The sequence below is a fragment of the Argopecten irradians genome, chromosome 5 (genome assembly GCF_041381155.1).
Source record: "Argopecten irradians isolate NY chromosome 5, Ai_NY, whole genome shotgun sequence".
NCBI classification, from domain to species: domain Eukaryota; kingdom Metazoa; phylum Mollusca; class Bivalvia; order Pectinida; family Pectinidae; genus Argopecten; species Argopecten irradians.
The window spans coordinates 9,927,259-9,939,785 of NC_091138.1; the positions used below are offsets into that span (position 1 = coordinate 9,927,259).

At 33.9% G+C, this 12,527-nt stretch overlaps 1 protein-coding gene across 1 annotated transcript in view; it reads right to left on the reverse strand.

Moving 5' to 3' along the window:
• The window catches only part of LOC138324259 (caskin-2-like), a 172,454-nt gene extending 164,858 nt beyond the window's left edge, over positions 1 to 7,596 (reverse strand). The window contains exon 1 of the mRNA XM_069269338.1: positions 7,103 to 7,596. Within this exon, the coding sequence (XP_069125439.1) occupies positions 7,103 to 7,199 (97 nt within the window). The 5' untranslated portion in view covers positions 7,200 to 7,596. The remainder of the gene's footprint in view (positions 1 to 7,102) is intronic.
• Positions 7,597 to 12,527: the final 4,931 nt, after the last annotated feature.

A 12,527-nucleotide genomic window follows, 5' to 3' on the forward strand; every position in this document is an offset into this window, starting at 1 on the left:
CGAGTGTTACAGTGTACAGTGTACATGTCCTATAGCGAGTGTTACAGTGTACATGTCCTATAGCAGTGTTACAGTGTACATGTCCTATAGCGAGTGTTACAGTGTACATGTCCTATAGCGAGTGTGACAGTGTACATGTCCTATAGCAGTGTTACAGTGTACATGTCCTATAGCGAGTGTGTTACAGTGTACATGTCCTATAGCGAGTGTACAGTGTACATGTCCTATAGCGAGTGTTACAGTGTACATGTCCTATAGCGGAGTGTGTACATGTCCTATAGCGAGTGTTACAGTGTACATGTCCTATAGCGAGTGTTACAGTGTACATGTCCTATAGCGAGTGTTACAGTGTACACTATAGCAGTGTACAGCGTGTTACATGTCCTATAGCGAGTGTTACAGTGTACATGTCCTATAGCGAGTGTTACAGTGTACATGTCCTATAGCGAGTGTTACAGTGTACATGTCCTATAGCGAGTGTTACAGTGTACATGTCCTATAGCGAGTGTTACAGTGTAAATGTCCTATAGCGAGTGTTACAGTGTAAATGTCCTATAGCGAGTGTTACAGTGTACATGTCCTATAGCGAGTGTTACAGTGTACATGTCCTATAGCGAGTGTTACAGTGTACATGTCTATAGCGAGTGTTACAGTGTACATGTCCTATAGCGAGTGTTACAGTGTACATGTCCTATAGCGAGTGTTACAGTGTAAATGTCCTATAGCAAGTGTTACAGTGTACATGTCCTATAGCGAGTGTTACAGTGTACATGTCCTATAGCGAGTGTTACAGTGTACATGTCCTATAGCGAGTGTTACAGTGTACATGTCCTATAGCGAGTGTTACAGTGTACATGTCCTATAGCGAGTGTTACAGTGTACATGTCCTATAGCGAGTGTTACAGTGTACATGTCCTATAGCGAGTGTTACAGTGTACATGTCCTATAGCAAGTGTGACAGTGTAAATGTCCTATAGTGAGTGTTACAGTGTACATGTCCTATAGCGAGTGTTACAGTGTAATGTCCTATAGCGAGTGTTACAGTGTAATGTCTATAGCAGTGTTACAGTGTATATGTCCTATAGCAAGTGTTACAGTGTAATGTCCTATAGCAGTGTTACAGTGTAATGTCCTATAGCGAGTGTTACAGTGTACATGTCCTATATCGAGTGTTACAGTGTACATGTCCTATAGCGAGTGTTACAGTGTACATGTCCTATAGCGAGTGTTACAGTGTACATGTCCTATAGCTAGCAGTGTTACAGTGTACATGTCCTATAGCGAGTGTTACAGTGTACATGTCCTATAGCGAGTGTTACAGTGTACATGTCCTATAGCGAGTGTGACAGTGTACATGTCCTATAGCAAGTGTTACAGTGTACATGTCCTATAGCGAGTGTTACAGTGTACATGTCCTATAGCGAGTGTTACAGTGTACATGTCCTATAGCAAGTGTTACAGTGTACATGTCCTATAGCGAGTGTTACAGTGTTGTATAGTGTAATGTCCTATAGCGAGTGTTACAGTGTATATGTCCTATAGCGAGTGTACAGTGTACATGTCCTATAGCGAGTGTGACAGTGTACATGTCCTATAGCGAGTGTTACAGTGTAATGCTATAGCAGTGTACAGTGTACATGTCCTATAGCAAGTGTTACAGTGTACATGTCCTATAGCAAGTACAATCACTCTACAGCTGCAGTGAGGGCAAAACAACTCTTGCAAGGGCAATATGAATTTCAAATGGTCCTGCAGTGAGGGTCAAGTATCCTACGTCAAAAGCAATGATAAGTAAGTGAAGGTGTTAGTCCTATGGTGAGGCAATTATCACGATAGTGAGGGTATATGTAGTAATCATATTGTATGGCAAATGAGTGAGGGGAGATACAAACTGTATTGTACAATACTATAACCATTCTTCCTACATAATAAGCAATAGTTATATTCCTGTTGTCAGTGGAAAGGCCAGCTACATTGGAGGTATATCAATGACAACAAAGTACAAACCAAGGTTCATGATTACCTCACACAAAGTCACAGGTAACAAACTAACACCACATACCTGTCAGGGTAATTAGCTAAATTAAATGTACTAAGGGGCAAGTACACAATCAACTAGTACCAAGGGACATTGTATCTCCTGACATTTAAAGGCACCTACCGTAATCAACTCAAAAATCACCCTTCCTAATATAAATAACTTTCAGGCACCTGTAGATATTCAAATCCGACCCTTGATAACATACATCTAAATTGACAAAATAATAAAATCTATAGCTATTTTCAAGGTTTTTCTCATCTAAAAAATTAAAACGTACACAAGACCCATTTCTAGACATTCTAGTGGACTGATCAGGTGACAATATTGTAGACTATATGCTAATAATTGAATTTATCTTTACAGTACATGTCCCCTTGAAATTGGAAATTACATAATTATAAGCAGACATATAAATATCCTATGATATTAAGTAATCCAAATACTGGTTCATATTGCTCCTGATATTATTTTCTATGTCATAACTTAATGTTCAGCACGTACTACATATACACCACTGTTAAATTTCTGTAGACCTTGATGCCAGTTGATGGTAGGTGTCAAATATTGTTTAAAATTCCTTTCTTTTAATAATTCTCCTTTTCATTTCAGTAATATGTTACCTAACTTTAGTATGCAAATACGCTACCTACACCCATCTTTGTAGCCCCAACAAACATAAGATTTGAGAATCCCGTCTCCCTACTTTTTCCTATTTTTTTTAATAATTCTCCTATCTCCTATTAAAGATAATCAAATAATCTTGCAGTTTTAAAACATACTATCCCCAACACAATTCAAGACAAGTCCATTTATATGTAATTGGGCTGCTCTGTAGCATTCATTGAACGGAAATGTCTTTTTCAAGCTAGTAGAGATGAAGCTTAGCTAGCGCTCTAAGAGGGACATGGCCTGGGGCGACACATGCTGTTGAATATGGTAGATTTTAATTAGAGAAGCCAATATACACCTGCATATCAACATGTATATAATCACTTCTGACACCATTAGCTGCAATAGCATACAAATTATACACAGTATACTCTAGTATACACCTGTATCGCCAATACAAACACTCTACTACCATAATCTTCATAAAAAGGTGTTATTTCTGGTACATACATTGCGAGAAATCATCAATTTATCTGACTAAAATAAACTAATTTCAACATATTTCAGTATAAAATGCTAGGTGATTTTTAAATGTTTAAAACATCAAAAATATCAAAAATATCTGTCAACATGCATGAAACAGATTCAGATACAAATAAGACTAGCTATATTGCTAAATTACATATACATGAATAAAATAAAAATAAAAAGTGAATTAAATGTCTAAAAGCTGATCAGTACTAATTTTTTATCATAAATCAATTCAACTATAACTTTTAATGTACATTCAGGTATAGTTAATGAGAAAATGAAAATAATTAATTATTCAAGTATATTCGCTATTTTTATAGATATTTACAGTAGGGTTTATAAATTTGGTGATATGCTAATTGGAATCCAAATTAGCAAACATATTGAAATATATTGATTTTTTCTCTCTGCTGGCATTTTCCCAGGCTATTTTATCAATTCATACATAACAGGTAAAACATGGTTATACCACATTTCTCCTAAAAGTATATGTAAGGCACCCTAGGTAGTTACTAGTTAATACTGACTTCACAAAAGATAGCTATATATAGTACCATCAATATTTTTAAACATGCTACTGGCTGAAAATAGCATTTAATGATTGAATACAAAATTGAGAGATTCACAAATATTAAACTATAAAGCTGTCAACAACAATTGCTCCAATGCAATAGCACATTATTACAATCAATCCTAATTTCCAAAATCAATTAAGAAAATTGATGTACTAGTGCACTGTAATATGTCTCATTTAATTTAATTTGATAACTTCAAACCAAAAGAAACATGAAATTGTGAATTTGATATATATTATGTCAATCAAATGAAAAAAAACATGATCTGTATTGTTATCTCGACTCAATTCTCTTACAAGTTCTGTAAACTTTTGTCACTGCAGGTATATGTAGATTGTAACATTCCTATGATATTCCTCATCATTTGATAACATTTCTTTGAAATAAAATGCTTTGAAAAGTCTTTGCTACTCAACATATTGAAATTCATTTCTATTTTTAACAAACCAAATGTCATTAAATCTGATGATTATCTCTGAGGTAAGTATTACTTATGACACAGGTTTTCATGTGTATTCACCATAAAGGTAATTTAATTTGCAGTTACCTCACCCAAACATGACCCTTACTATAAACATTCGAGTTAACGATAAAATTGTAATTAGACAAATATCAACACGTCTTCCACTTTTTCTGTTCTTGAACTAAGCACTCTGAGGAAAAACCTTAAACATAACTTAATTTACAATGAACATGCAACACTGGCATGCGATCTGTAACTGTGGGAATACCCACAATAGATACACGTACAATGTAATGTACAATGTAATATACGTACCTGTATGTGTATCAAATTATACAGGTTGATTCTATAAATAGAGCTAACCTCCTATACCATAAATATTCTAAAAAAACATGGATATTTTTGCGAGGGGTTTTTTCTCCGCATATTAAATTCATACCCCGGGGTACATAAAATTTTCCCTTGAAACAAATGTCAAAGTTTTCTTAAAAACAATAGTAACATCAATTGCATAAGATGAGGTTACAACACCAAACAAATGCAAGAATCATTCATCTCGATTACAGATTTCTTACACGGTAATTACTCGATTAATTTTTCAAACACCCAAACAAATGATACTCACGAACTTGATTATAAATCGGAACACCACTAAATAATACCATATCATATTATCCAATTTATAAGGTTATGTGTGAGCCTAAATATGTTGAAGACTATCAGTATATATACGAAGCATACTATATGAGTCCTAAAAATATACACTCTGTACTATAGATAGAAATTGTGTATTGTCCGATAGTTATATCATATATCAAGTACACATTGATGGTGTAAGTTAGGATCAGTCTTAACTTTGACAACACTAATTCAAATGTTTATACATGAGCTTGAGTCAGAAGTTTAAGGTTTCAATGGAGATTTCTAATAGGCTAAATGGAGGCCTGTACTTGTGTGTAATACCCAACCAATACTGTACTAATACCTAGTAAAAATAACGTGGGTGCTTTAATACCTTTTAAAATATCATGTACTCAATTAGAGAATTTTAATATGAAATTTTATGATATGTAGGGATGAGTAACGCGAAAAAATTTGTATCGCGATATATCACGATACATCATAAGTGTGTTATGATACATATCATGATATTTTGGTAATATTTTTGTACAATAAGAATTGCATGGTTTTTTTCAATCACCTAAAAAAGAATATGAAATAAATGTTTTGTCAATTAATTCATCATTTTTATTCTTGTTTTTATCTGTAAAATGTGAGATAATGTCTGTGTTACTTCCGCTCGATGTTTTGCAAACACTTACTAGGGACGGGACGCTAGCTGCAGTAGCTGGGCGATGGCGATGCAAGTGAGTCGTCAGGTTCGTTGTCCTGCCACTACATTTAATGATTGCCCTACACAATCGACATCCAGCGATGTTCTCCTCGCTAATTCTTTCTACTTTAAGTCCTATAAGGCCAATATGCTGCTATACAGCCGCTTTTGCTTTGGGATTTTTTACAAGCTAGGTTATCATTTTAGTTTTCATTTTTATACAAATTATCATTTTAAAATTATTTCCCGTCAAAAACGAAAATTTCACGGAATTATACTGAAAATCCCCGAATGATTCCGAGTGAACCAATACGTCTAAATCGTACCGCGATACGTAATGTTTACATACTGAACCTGGATATATCGGTACACTGATAATACCGCGAAATCTACTGTTGTCAAAATTTCAGTCTGCATTTAATTCCAGTTGAGTGAAATTCGGGCCTCAAAAATTGGATATTAAGCGGTGATTATTGGGTCAAATAAGGTATATATTTCCTTCTTTTTTTTTTAATTTCTGGGAGTTTCATCTTATATACCCTGGCCAGCCGGTATATATTCAACGGTTCCAAATTATATATGGCAACAACAAATTTCTTTCAAATTTGCACCAAACGTTTCTTTGACCTCTAGGTCAAGGTCACAGTGACCTTACTGAAGTGAGCTACACACTGACATTAAAGTGAATAGTCGGGGAAAGAAAACCAGTCTAAATGCGTTCATTGGCCTTCCAAAAGTTCACACTTATTAATACGACGGTCAAGTTCTGCTTACGTTTCCCAGTTCTGACCATTGAAATAAAGAAAAGTTGAAAGCATTGAAAGCGAGGCTGCATGGAAATGTAACCACGGACACAGTCAGCCGGGAGGACGTTTTAGGATTCCTATACTTTAAATTAATTTCTTCGTACGCAGACAGATTTTGACGAGAGATTTATTTTTCTTATTTCATAAGAAATAATACTGGATACATTCACACCATTTTTACGGATTTTAGCCATCCTTGCCCGACTGTTCACTTTAAACAATGCAGGTATATCTGTTTTATCACAATTTCTTTCAATTAAAAAAGATAATATTAACCTTTTAACAAGTTAACACTGATTATAATTACATTATTTTTTTCTGATAATGTATTATATATATTAATGACATGAAATTTAATGTGATTAGGTGATTAACATGAGTTCATTTTTATGCCATTTTTTATATAGGTTACTTAGGTTGAAAAAATTTAACAATCATTGCATTATGTGTTAATGTTGACATAATGTTATAGAGAAGCAAATCATGTCAAAGATGAAGTGAGATATTTTCTAAGAAGAAAAAAAAATCATCTGACAGACATCAGTGGTGATGGATGAGATGTTGAGCAGATGAGCACGTGTGACAGTGTATAGTGTATTGGGTAGCACGTGCTATGTGCATTAATATAGGTTAATGGGTGCGATAAATAAAATAAAACATCATTATTTAATCAAAATTAACTCCATTTAGCATTCAACTTTGACATAATTGTCACATGAGACGTCACTTGTCATGTTAACTTACTGTTTTTAGACTGTTTTCCAAGTTTGGTGAGGATTTTCTGAAGTCCATACGAATCCCGGTCTTTGACCGCCTGAATAATATCGTGGTCTTTTCCCATTTTCCCTTTCCTTTCGGTTAATCCAATAAAGTTTATATAACACAACTAAACATTAAACCTGTTCTTGAAAATGACATGCACAAAACCGTCTAAGTACCACAACGATCGAATGTAAACAAAACGTGGCTCTATCACTCAAAATAGCATTGACCCTGCTTAGGCGCAAATCTGTGACTCAAAGCATGACGTGCGATGACTGGTAGCACGCGATCTCCCTAAACAAAATTAGCAAGTAAATTGTAAAAACAACTCGAGAGTCACAAGTTATCGAATCCTGTAAGCGTGTCTTAATCCATAAACTATTCCACGAGATCACTGTACTGTTATTCCGGGGTCTGTATATTCGGCTCTGTTGTTATTTTATCTCGTACACCTGGCTGTGTGTATAGCCCCAGGAGTTATTTGCGTCTGCGTGACTCGGACCAATCAACATCGAGATAACAGATTGGCGGCCAATAGGAACTGTTATTGCTTTGGGAAAATCGTCAGGCTTTGATCTATCAAATTGCAATTAGCAGATCGATCTCTTACCTATTATACCTTTTACCTTACAAAAAGATGCTTTGCAGACATATAGTAGTAACGCGGTGCATTTTCGACTAATTGAATTAGATAATCTGTTGAGCTAGCATATCGATTTAATTGCATCAATTTAGATATTTATTGTACTGTATTGATTATCTTTAGGTCTGATTAACTTTTTGATTTATTGCTGGTGCAATAGAGTTCAATATTATTTTTGTAATTGTTACAGAAAATGCATCGATGATTTTTTTTTATATAATTTATTAGCTTCCATCATAATTTTAAAATTAAAATTTCCTTTGTATATTTTTGATTACACTATTTAATTAGCAATGTCTTAAGTTGTTATTTTCCTAGCTTTACAAATGTTTGAACAAGGACGTATATGAGACTTATAAATCCTTGGTTTGAAATACAAAATTTGATTTACTTTACCTTCATACTAATTAGGTTAGTATTGTGATGCATTTTAATTTATAACATCAGAGACGTAGATCTTCATGTATGTCTCTGATTACATGTACATGTAACAATGTATCTATTTATCAAAACTTCATTTTCCGAACTTTCCTATTTATATATGGAGGTTCCCCAACAAGTGACTGTTGTTTATCATCTGTATCTAACTCACGTTAGTTAATTTTAAGCGTCTTTTCAATATTAACTAACGAAAGTTAGATAAACTAGGTTCTACATGTATAGTACTAATATTATATTTCTCATGGTTTTTTTCATTATCTTACCTACATGTAAGGCTTATGTAATTTTTTTTTCATTTTCCCAAGTTTTTCAATGTATTACATGTATTTAAGCTTTTCTGTGCTATCTTATACACTATCTATTAGATCTGAAGTTCTATTTTCAAATTTTAACCATTATTTTTAATAATGCATTGAATCGATGTCAACTTCCAGTCTTGGCTTAGGCCTTGGGACCGTGGCAGGAAAGGTTTATGTAACTGTTGACGTCGGTCAATTTTGTTGTGATTCGCTTTTGTCAATATCTGAGACAGATTGAAATCGACGTATGTGTACACACACGTACGGGGTACTCGTGTATTGCGTCAATATTAGGTCTGATAGAGTGGCGGAATTTCACTTATTTATTAAAGTCAGACTGCAGATTTTATTTATAGGCATGTCCTAATCACCTTACTCGCAATTTATTTGCAGTGTGAATAGGGCATCGACGAGGTGATCAATGTAATTTGGACATTGAAAATTCAAGACGGACGTAATTTTGTTGGGTTTTTTTTTCGTCTGTCTTTGTATGTCTGGGAAGCCGAAAAATTGCGAAAAGAGACAGTTATATTAATTTGATTATAATGTATACTCCAGACACACGCAGCTTTTTTTACGCACACTTAGTGAGTTAAGCTCGCATGAGTTCACTCCCTTTAATTTGCCGTCGTTAAATATATTTCTGATCATCTGCTAAGGCGAATCAAGTATATATATATATTTTTTTTTTCAAAAACAATTTATCAAAACACGTTAATATTTGTCTATGTTAATTTTGGCACTCCAACAGCTAGAACGAGCATGCTAAGGTCAAATAAAGATTATAACTTATATTTTAAGACACGATTGCGATGTTGCTATTGGAGTGGTTTGGTGTCGTCATTTTTACGCTATTTGCGTACACATGTATCTAATTGTACTCAATTTCCGTTCTCTAAAACATTAATTTTCCCTGTATTTTTTCTAGGTTACCTACAATTATTGGAAGTCACGACCTAGGTATTAATAATGAATTTGTAAAGTATTTATCATCAGAAGGAAATCATTTTGAGATAGAGACAAATCTTATGATACAATGTACCTTCTACTTGCTATGAACTTTATTCAAATATTTAAGGAATGATTCTTATTTTTTGTTGTTTACTGGTGTGTAAACTGCATTTTTTGGACAGATAATTTGATTTATTCAATTTTGCTAAAAGTTAATATATAGCGTAATAACATTAAGAATTTGTACACGGCCACATGTGTGAACTCGGTGACCGTTATTGTGCAGCGAGGCGAAGCTGACGCATGCTTACACACTGGAGTTTGCCGAAGTTGTCAAAACACCGATTTTCAAGTAGCTCAATGTGTTTGAGATGTCGTCTGACTTGACGAAATTACATCCTTGCGAGCCATGTGATTATATAATCTACGCTCATATCGCCATCGATAGATGAAACAAATTCACTTGTGTTCTATGGATACTTTGTTTGTCATGTTTATTTTACAATAAAATATTGAACTTTTTGTCGTCGCGGATGAATAATTCTACCTTATGTGAAGAGTCATCATTCGCTGTTCAATTGAGTAAGCTCCTCCCACTTTTGACCGACTTTTATTGAATAATTACGTCACATTCAAATGACGATTTTATTGCATAAAATACAAATAAAAAAAGTCCTGTGAGTGTAAATATAGGGATTGGATTTCGCTTTTATGTTAACCATGTTTGTATGGAGCAATTCCTCTAAGAATATATTCAATATAACGCGCCCCATAGAATATATTCTTAGAGGAATTGCTCCATACAAGCATGGTTAACATAAAAGCGAAATTCAATCCCTATTACAAAATTCATCATATCAGGAATGAACACGGAGAAACACTTTTTAACAGGTCTTGTATAATTGAAATTCACTTTCTACACCATGACTGGTAGAAAATAGTTTTATTTCCAACAATAATGTTTTTATTGTACAAAATTGGTGTCTTAATAATGTTTTTATTGTACAAAATTGGTGTCTTAAGAACAGAGTGTTTTTCCGCTTCTTATTGGTTATCCTTTAATCGTAGTTTGAGCCATGCTGTAAATACATCCTTCCAAAAATCATTCTTACAATTAGATAAAATTTGAGAGTCTAATCACTATAGTGACACCATGGAAAAAATGATACATAAACTCAAAAGTGATATCAGAAAAGAAAATGAGGATATGATTCAGAAACTTGAGAGTCGGATTTTCGACTGAGAGAACAGCAATGACATACTAAAATAAACAGTCCAGAATCAAGAGGAAACAATTATCGAGCTACAGAAAGCGCAATGTGAAATGTACTCTAGGAAGAATTCCATCCGTATATCCGGCTCCGGGATACCTCAGATTCCTTATATGTAGAGGACTGTGTTAAAACTGTTGTGTCTTTTGTAAACAGTAAGTTGAACATTCCCGTACGGAGTGAGGACATTGGCATTGCCCACAGGCTAGGTAAATTCAGTAAAGATCGTCCGAGGAACATTATTGTAAAGTTTGTACACAGACGGAAAAAGCACGAGATTGTCCGCGCGAGACGACAGCTGAAGGGTACCTGTGCCGGCATGACTGTGTTTGAGGATCTTTCAAGTTTTTTTTATTTCATCCAAATGCATAACAAGCATATAGGGAACAGTACAATTATTATCATTATAATATGACATACAATGTATACAAGTATAAGATGGCGGAGGACAATATTTCAGTATTTCAATATACTAATAAGCTACATATGTATAAAAAAACGTGATCACAACAGAACCCACGTTGATGCTGACGGCAAATAAAAAGCAATTTTATCATTCAATTAATTGTGAGCAGAGTTTTTCTTTTCTCTGTTGCACGAAAGAAAAAGTTACCCAACATATTCAAAATTTTAACATCTTTACTAGAGAATAATTCTATAAACTTATGCACGCTTGGTCTATGATAAAAATATCTGTTAATGTATTTTTCTCTTAATTCAGAATATGCCGGACAGAGAAGAACAAAATGTACTTCATCTTCGACGTCATTTTTATCACATAATGAACAAGTCCTTTGATTTCTAGGAATATTATTATAACGTCCGGATTCGATATTAAGACTATGACATTGCATACGGAATTGACTTAAAAACTTCTTGAATTTATGATTTACAGGCTTAATTAAATAGAGCTGTGTACAAAAATTATCAACAATATGTTTATACAAATAACATTTAGGAGATACATCAAACACACTATATAAACACATTGATTTTTCCAAACATATCCAAATCTCAAACTACAAAGTTCGTGCTTAATATGATAGACCCAATTCGTTTTACAATTAGGTTTTCTGCTATTCAATTCGACTAGTGCATCATAACAAGATTTAAGAATGCAATTGTTTGTTTTCAATAGTTTTAACCAATATTTCACAACAGCTGTCTTACGTTGAACATACAATGAATATCTACCCGTTTCGAAAAACACCATAGATGTATTGACTGTTTTTCTAACATTAAGTATGTCTTTAAGGAAAAGGAGGTGAATTTTTTCAACTTGAACAACACTTAACCAACAAAAACTGAAAACAGCATACGATTTGAACTGTGTTAAGAATTCTTAAAGCGTAGATGGAAACTTATTTGTTATCCTGGAAAACGGCAAAAAACCCAGAATCCTGTTCGTTACTCCTTTGGAAGAAGATTTCCTGCTGAATGACGCAAATTTCAGAAGGAATGTATAGAAATATAGACCTACGTGTACTTGTCCAAGTATTTTCACAATCTGAAACAATTGAGATTTCATTATAAAAGGTCGGTAATGGACTATAGGTAGTGGACAGCACTACCGCCAGAGACTAAGTCACTGGTTTACCGATCCACGATAAACATTTTATTATGATTAGAGTTTTTGTGTTGTGCATAATTATTCTTGTTTGGATTAAAATGGTAAGTGCGAGTTGATGTTATATTCAATTGTATTAGCAAAAACTGTAAATGTTCTTCAAGAGTAGTTTCCTCGATTTGGGGAAACAAAAACACATATTTTGTGTTCATGTACAGTATACATATTTTGTTTG